The 8,586-nt window shown below is 41.5% G+C and overlaps 1 protein-coding gene across 3 annotated transcripts in view; it reads left to right on the top strand.

Annotated features, from left to right (window-relative positions):
- The first annotated feature begins 2,298 nt into the window (after positions 1-2,298).
- The window catches only part of LOC109909794 (guanine nucleotide-binding protein G(olf) subunit alpha-like), a 60,240-nt gene continuing 53,952 nt past the window's right edge, over positions 2,299-8,586 (top strand). For 2 of the 3 annotated variants that reach the window (XM_031796785.1, XM_020508819.2), the window contains exon 1: positions 2,299-3,005. In XM_031796785.1, coding sequence (XP_031652645.1) covers positions 2,576-3,005 — 430 coding nt within the window. In that variant the 5' untranslated portion in view covers positions 2,299-2,575. The remainder of the gene's footprint in view (positions 3,006-8,586) is intronic. The other variant, XM_020508820.2, reaches the window with a different exon arrangement.

Here is an 8,586-nt window from a genome sequence, read left to right as displayed (position 1 = left end):
TTTGCTTGACATTATGGGAAAATTAAAAGAAATCAGCCAAGACCTCAGAAAAAAAAATGTAGACCTCCACAAGTCTGGTTCATCCTTGGGAGCATATTCCAAATGCCTGAAAGTACCACGTTCATCTGTACAAACAATAGTATGCAAGTATAAACACCATGGGACCACGCAGCCATCATGCCGCTCAGGAAGGAGACGCATTCTGTCTCCTAGAGATGAACGCACTTTGGTGCTGGAAGAAACAGGTACAAAAGTATCTATATCCACAGTAAAACGAGTCCTATATCAACCTAACCTGAAAGGCCACTCAGCAAGGAAGAAGTCACTGCTCCAAAACCTCCATAAAAAAGCCAGACTACGGTTTGCAACTGTACATAGGGATAAAGATCGTACTTTTTGGAGAAATGTCCTCTGGTCTGATGAAACAAAAATGGAACTGTTTGGCCTTAATGACCATCATTTTGTTTGGAGGAAAAAGGGGGAGGCTTGCAAGCCGAAGAACACCATCCCAACCGTGAAGCATGAGGGTGGCAGCATCATGTTGTGGGGGTGCCTTGCTGCAGCAGGGACTGGTGCACTTCACAAAATAGATGGCATCATGAGGTAGGAAAATGATGTGGATATATTGAAGTAACATCTCAAGACATCAGTCAGGAAGTTAAAGCTTGGTCGCAAATGGGTCTTCCAAATGGACAATGACCCCAAGCATACATCCATAGTTGTGGCAAAATGGCTTAAGGACCACAAAGTCAAGATATTGGAGGGGCCATCAAAGCCCTGACCTCAACCCTATAGAAGATTTGTGGGCAGAACTGAAAAAGCGTGTGCGAGCAAGGAGGCCTACAAACCTGACTCTGTTACACCAGCTCTGTCAGGATGATGGGCCAAAATTCATCCAAATGATTGTGGGAAGCTTATGGAAGGCTTCCTGAAACGTTTGAAACAAGTTAAACAATTTAAAGGCAATGCTACCAAATACTAATTGAATGTATGTGAACTTCTGACCCACTAGGAATGTGATGAAATAAATAAAAGCCTAAATAGATCACTCTACTATTATTCTGACACTTCACATTCTTAAAATAAAGTGGTGATCCCAACTGACCTAAAACAGGGAATCTTTTACTTGGATTAAATGTCAGGAATTCTGAAAAACAGTTTAAATGTATTTTGCTCAAGTGTATGTAAACTTCCGCTTTCAACTGTGGCTATCTAGGTAAATACATTTGCAACTCATTGTCCTCATCTCCCTTCTTAGTGGCTTATTAATGCCCCTCACAAACTATTAAATCTAGCTATTTAGAAAGTTAGTTAACCCATACAGCACATTAGATAGTTAGCAAATCAGCTAGCTGTTTTCACGCCTTGTATCTAGTCTAGATATTTAGCTATCCACTTCTGTCTGTGTTGTAACATTAGCTAGCCAGAAAGCTAGCTAGCATCTGCATTCTAGAGAGAAGACCTGAACAGATTACAAAATGTTTAGAAAAATATTCGGACAAAAATGTGTACTCATAGTCCCCACACTCGCTTGTCCTCAATTTTTTTTAAGTTGTTGCTGTGCTGCATGGCTAATGTGTGATGGTAAGAGGAGTAAATGGTGCTAATGGCTCAACATCGCGTGTCCCTCTAGAACTTGTGCAGTAACGTTGTCAAAGAAGAAATGGCGTTTAAAATATCTAATTCAAATTGTTATAAATTCTGTTCTTAAATTGTGCACTCACAAGATTACAGGTTGTTTTCAGTCATATTCTGCCTGTCAGAACATCTGACAATTTAACAAGATAAATACTATTTTAAGATTATTTTACTGTGGATATTTCCATTAAGCCACCATAATGTAATCAATATAGGCAATGCAATAAATGGTTATTTCATGGATCTCGTGTTTTCAATGAGCAAAGCAAGTTAGCGGATGAATTAAACATAGGCCAATTTGGGAAATAGCGGCCACGACGGACGGATCTGATAATGTCCATGGACGTCATGTACTGAGTGGGGTAGCTCTCCAGGAACAAGGTTGGAGAGCCCTGTTCTATAACGACATGTTGTTCAATAGGCTACATCTGTAGGTACAAACTTTGATTGAGGGAATGATGGTATCATTTACATTTTTTAAAATGTAGCACTACACCACTGGATCCACTACCCCGCAGTAATGCAGTCCCTGCTCCTGCAGGCGTTAAATTCTAACTGGGCTTGGCTCCAGTGCTAGTGCGCATGTACTAATTGGCTCCCGAAACCGGAACTAGCAAGATGTCAGCCCCCACGAATCGCCGTATGCGACCATGAGTAGAGTACTTGAAAACAATGGTCGGCCATCTTGGAGGCTGTCTCTAGTTCTTATTATAGCTCAGCGGATCCAATTACGGGCTGACTGTCATTAACAGACGGGACAAAATGCTAAATTGTCCAGAACCGTGATTATAAAACATCTCCAGTTGGAATTCCACACACATCACAGGACAGGGGAAATACCACAATGAGTACAGGAGGACAGGTATCATCTCTTGAGGAATTTTATTATTTTCATCTGAATTATTCGTTTCCATTTTACTAAGGAACAAACACGACAATGGGACTGTGCTATAGCCTGCGTCCTAGTCTTGACGAACCCGGTGATACCGAGCAGCCGGCGGACACCTCTATACCGTTACGCTCTAAGGACCTTGATCACGAGGATACAGAGGCATATAATGACATGTCACCTTGCCGTCGTTGTTTGTGCCACCGCAGGGGCCCTGGTAAAGGCAAACCATTTGCGGTAGATGCCCGTCGAGGGGACACGACTGACGGCATGCCCATACAGAATGGGGGCGGTGGGGGAGCAGACCGCAGCCAGCGACAGCAATTGCTGCAGAAAACGCTCAGCAAACAGAAAAACAGGGACAAAAAGTTATCGGAGGAGGTCAAAAAACAGGCGAAGAAAGTCAGTAAACATATCGATCTAACTCTGAAGGAGCAACATCGGGAATACGAGCAGATTCATCGTCTGCTTTTACTTGGTAGGTGGGAGATGGTAAGGTTGGGGCCAATAAATTGACCAGCCAAGTGCTCTTGTGTATCACATTTCAGCCCTGAAATAACTTTTCCCGCATTTAACATTTCATTTCGAGTGTCATGACTTAAGTCAGGTGCGAACGGAAGGCTGTATGCAGGGTAGGCTTATGAGGTATGCTATCTTATCCTTCTGCAATCAACGTGCCACAAAGTCAAACCAATGAGATGAATGATTTGACTATATTAGCTCTATCAAATGGAACAGAATAGACGTGTGAGTAGCTTCTGCCTATCGTATCCGCATATCGATAACCTCTCAACCCTGTGCACAATTCGCGCGCAATCAAGATATGGTAAACGTCTCGGGCAATTAATGCACGGGCCCTTTCTAACACGTGGTGTCTTGATGGTCACCAGGCTTATGGTTACTAGTTCTCCTCTACCAATTAATGAGTCTGTTATATTCAAAGTATGTAGCCTACCAGTGATGTACTTGGAGTTAAATGTAACAAGCCTACATAATGCAAAGGGGGTCATCGTTATCAGTGCACCAATGCTGTACAAGAGGCAACAGAACATAAAGAAACACTTCACCCAGCAACTTCAAATAATATTTTTAGTCCCTAAAGCCCATAAAGATCATAATTATACCCTGAAGAGGTTGCAGAGACTTACGGTATATTGACCATGCATATGGTTTAGCCTAGTGGTTAGAGCATTGGGCCAGTAACTGAAAAGTTGCTGGATCGAATTCCCAAGCTGACAAGGTAAAAATCTTTCTTAAAAAAAAAATATATATATATATATATATAATGTTTAACTACGCAAGTCAGTTAAGAACAAATTCTTATTTACTGTGACAGCCTAGGAACAGTGGGTTAACTGCCTTGTTCAGGGGCAGAATGACAGATTTTTACCTTGTCAGCTCTGGGATTCAATCTAGCAACCTCTTGGTTACTGGCCCAATGTTTGAACCACTAGGCTACCTGCCGCCCCTGAACAAGGCAGTTAAACCCACTGTTCCTAGGCTGTCATTGTAAATAAGAATTTGTTCTTAAGCCTAGTAAAATGATTATTATTTTTAAATATAAGGCTCAGGGTTTCCCCTATATTCATTTAGCAGCGATGGGCCGCCACTCCCAAAAATATGATAATTGTTTGTAGAATTGCAAAAATAACAACTTAGATTCTTGCGATACAGGCATTTGGAACATTGCGCTAAAACATATACATTCAAATTAATTAAATATATTGCCCAGCCCTAGATTACAACATGCGTGCCACTTTTAAAGTATTTCAAACTTAATTTAAAACCAAAGTTGAACACAAGACTACAGTAGCCTACCACATGCATCGACACAGATACTTTCATACAGTCGCATGTATTCCAAATCAAGCATGGAATCAGTGCTTTCTAACAATGTCACTATGACAGCCCCTTGTGTAACCTAGCCTGGTCCCAGATCTGTTTGTGAAGTCTTGCCTCAATGTGACAATGATCATATAGGAGTTGGCAAGACTGCACTAACAGATCTGGGACCAGATTATGTGTAACTGTCACAGTGGTAGTATCTCAGCATTCCAAAAATCTAGTTTATTAAAGACCAAGAGGCACACATCAAATACTGCTTAACTAGCAATGGTAACTAGCAGTGGTAGTAGGCCCAGTGAATGTAACCAGAAAGTGTCCTGGAACATCAGTCAGTCAGTTCCCCTTATAACCTCAGATGGAGTCTAGATTTCAAATGAGGGTAGCAATCTCTATTTGCTGTTTTTGAGTCAAAAAGTCATTTGTTTGTCCAATGACAGAATGATCTTTTTATTGACAGCAGGCAGTAAAGATCAGAACATACTTGCTGTCCATAACACTCACAACTATCACATGATAGTTCATGTTATTATACAGTGTAAGCTGTAGCAGTTTACTGCTGAAATGACAAGTACACTAGATTTGACACCATTCCTCTGCTTTTTATTTGGAAGGGAAGTCGAAGGAAGGTGACAACTTCACTTAGGGTTATATGACTGGCGCCTAGCAACCAGAGGTATCAGGGTGTGTGTTAGTCTAAGGAATCTAACGTTTAGGTAGGTCGGAGGTGATCGGAGCTAACAGTCAGGTAATGTTTTGACCATGTCAGATTCAGAACAGCATCAGCACTGATTCTAATCAAAAATGAGTGCGTTATTCACAGTCGCACTGAGACATCCTATTTAGAATGTCAGTCAGTTTGCCACGGTAGTTTAGTTTTATTAAAAGGCAATCGAAGTTTTAGACCTACCAATGGCAATTTACATAAAAGACAATCAGCATCTTCTTGCGTAACCTTCAATCATCCTGAAGTATTTCAGCATTCTTGATGGAAGCTAATCATCATTGGGAGCACAGGCAGGCATATGATGCCCAACACTCATCTGCTACATAACCCTTTCCACACTACTGAGCCAAGCTGAGCCAAACCAAGCTGGACTGTGCAGGCCTGGTTATGTATTTGCCATAGTTGCTGGAACTGGACAATGTGAAAAGAAAACATCACAGTATGGTTTGTGTTGGCATAAAAGTGTGAAAATGGTACGTGACCTGTTGGTAGTTAGTTTGCTGCTATCCAATCTCTGGGCTACCCTATGTGCATCTGAACCAATGTTCAACCCCCACATGGGGGACCAAGGCCTCCAAAGCAGCCTCTGGGGAAAACGGACAGAATTTTGGACACACACACACACACACACACACCACACAGAGAGGGAGAGAGGCGTGTCCAGATCACAGCATACACTTGCCCTGGCAGGTAGTATCACAATTCTACAAATATGAATACTATATTTTGCTACTGCTGTCTATAACCAAATAAGGGCTGAGATGATTAGGATTAGTTCTATTCTCTCATTGACCAACAACTCCTAATTCTTCTACTGTATGCACGTCTCATCCCATCTTCTGATATCCTGTTTATTGAGAGTGAGGTCCATCCTTGTGTCAAGTTGCCATATATAGAAGCAAGTGGGAATAGTCCAAAGTCTGTGCTATTTTTGCAGCCGGTCCGTCCCATAAACCCTTCTCCATCTCATGGCCTGATTGTGGCAGCCACGTTTTCAGGTATTGGGATGTTTAATTTCTGGGATGGCCAATGATAAGAGATAGAGGGGAAGGCTTTATCTTAGAGCACCATATGTTCATTGATTATTCATACAGCACATATCCCTTAGTTATGAAGATGGAAGTTTGAGTTCAAGTGGTGTGTGTGTGTATACCTGTGAGTGTGGTGGAGCAAGTTTGTGAGTTTGTAAAGGGAAGTGTGCACATATGTGTACAGTGTTACATGTCTCTGTGTGTATGTTAGTTTGTGTGGTTTCTGCATGCTAAGTGGCAGGTTGGCTCTGTTATCATTCCATATCAGAGCAGCAGCGAGGGGCACAGAGCGAGGGAGACACTCTCCAGGAGGCTATTTTTAGCCCATATTCAGATAGAATCTGGGTTACGGAATTTCAAGAAATGGAACAGAGATGCTCTCAAGCAGGTTCGGGTTCTATCCAAATATGCAAATGTTCTGAGGTCAGTGGGAAAATATCCTACGCCCTCAGGTAGCTGTGATTCACCTGAATGGATATAGCGGCCATCTTTTGAAAATGTAACACTAAAGTCATGTACGTTGCATTTAACCTTCTAAGAGAGTAAGAAATCGACAATAGAGAGCTCTTAAAAACATATCTTCAGGGTTAGGGTAGCCAATCAGTTCTGTTCCTCCCATTTTCACCTAAGTGTCATATTCATTAAGGATCATTCTGAGGTACGAACATGCCGTGTGAAAAGACCAAACATGTCCCCAAAAGGTTTTATCTAAAGTACCAGTCAAAAGTTTGGACACACCTACTCATTCAAGGGTTTTTCTTTATTTGTACTATTTTCTACATTTGTAGAATAATAGTGAAGACATCAAAACTATAAAGTAACACATATGGAATCATGTATTAACCAAAAAAGTGTTTGACATTCTTAAAAGTAGCCACCCCTTGACTTGATGATAGCTTTGCACACTCTTGGCATTCTCTCAACCAGCTTCGTGAGGTAGTCACCTGGAATGCATTTCAATTAACAGGTGTGCCTTGTTAAGTTAATTTGTGGAATTTCCTTCTTAATGTGTTTGAGCCAATAAGTTGTGTTGTGATAAGGTAGGGTTGTTATACAGAAGATAGCTCTATTTGTTAAAAGACCAAGTCCATATTATGGCAAAAACAGCTCAAGTAAGCAAAGAGAAATGGAACAGTCCATCATTATTTTAAGACTTGAAAGTCAGTCAATCCGGGAAAATTTTGTTCAATTTTTTTGTGCATCGTTCAAGCCTTGATGGCATTTCTCTGTTTGGTAATAGGAAAAATAGGACTATCATTCTATTTACATTTTGGTCAGCAGACACTGGTCAGGTTATTGGGACAAAAACCTAACTACTGATCTCTTCTAACATCCTTTAATGTTCCTTGACGGCAATGTCCCTAATCCGTTTTCTCCCTCACTCACTAGACCAGTAGATCTGACCTGGGAGTTTCCTCAACCGGAGAATATGATTCACTATATAGAGTGCCAAAGTCAGTAGCCAAACGTCTGCTGGTTACACTTAACTGGAGACCTAAGTTACGAGGGTGACATATTGCTTTTATAATAGTGATGTAACAGATTTCATTTTGGGGGGGTGGGGGGGTTGTCAACTGACTCATCAGATAAAATGTCACAAGGTCAGCAAATTGGTTATCGTTAAACCGTGGCTTATTTCCAACTGTTTAAAAGCTGATACCAGTCCAGCATCCAGATATATTTATGACATCCGTTACGTAATTACCACGACATGTAGCTCTTTCTACAAAGGGTTCAAGTCAAGGTGACTTAATTATGGTGTGCCGTTTGTAAAGATATGTCATTCCTGGGAATGGTTTCACTTGCTCAGTCCTGTGTCCAACTCTTGCCAGACAGTGGTGGTGATGACCTCATCAGACCTCTCTTACACCTACCATTATCTGGGGAGAAAATGTGCGTCCTGTTTTCTGGCCATATTTTTACTCTCGCTTTCTAAATTGGGCCCCACCGTCCTGCGGATACTAGCCCGGGGCTGTCCAGTGGGATTTGAAAGTTCATCTCGAACAAAAAAACAAAACGAAAGATCACACACCAGGAATGTGTGACAAAGGACAGTAATATCCCAAACTCACTCATTTTGGCCACTAGCCTACTGACAGACTGCACTGTTTTTAGCCTACTGACAGACTGCACTGTTTTTAGCCTACTGACAGACTGCTCTTCTCGTAGATGCACTCTCAACTACCTGATCAATAGTAACCTGCAGATCTCCTGGGTCGGGTTCAGTAGGGCACACCGTAGCGAAGTGTTTTGGGAAAAGAAGTCCAATAAGTAACGAAAATGTTGGTTAAGTCCAAGTTTCAAGATGTTTTCTTCCATTTGGTGCCCAAAGAATATGACCCTGTACTGGGTCTGTTGGGAATCTCATATGGATAACTTTTAGAACTGGTTAGCATTCCAGACATCTTCTTAATCTCTAACCATCTCTGTGTACTCACTGGAAACAATGAATGCACCTG

The sequence above is a fragment of the Oncorhynchus kisutch genome, linkage group LG18 (genome assembly GCF_002021735.2).
Source record: "Oncorhynchus kisutch isolate 150728-3 linkage group LG18, Okis_V2, whole genome shotgun sequence".
Lineage (NCBI taxonomy): Eukaryota > Metazoa > Chordata > Actinopteri > Salmoniformes > Salmonidae > Oncorhynchus > Oncorhynchus kisutch.
This window is presented reverse-complemented; position numbering and strand designations above follow the sequence as displayed.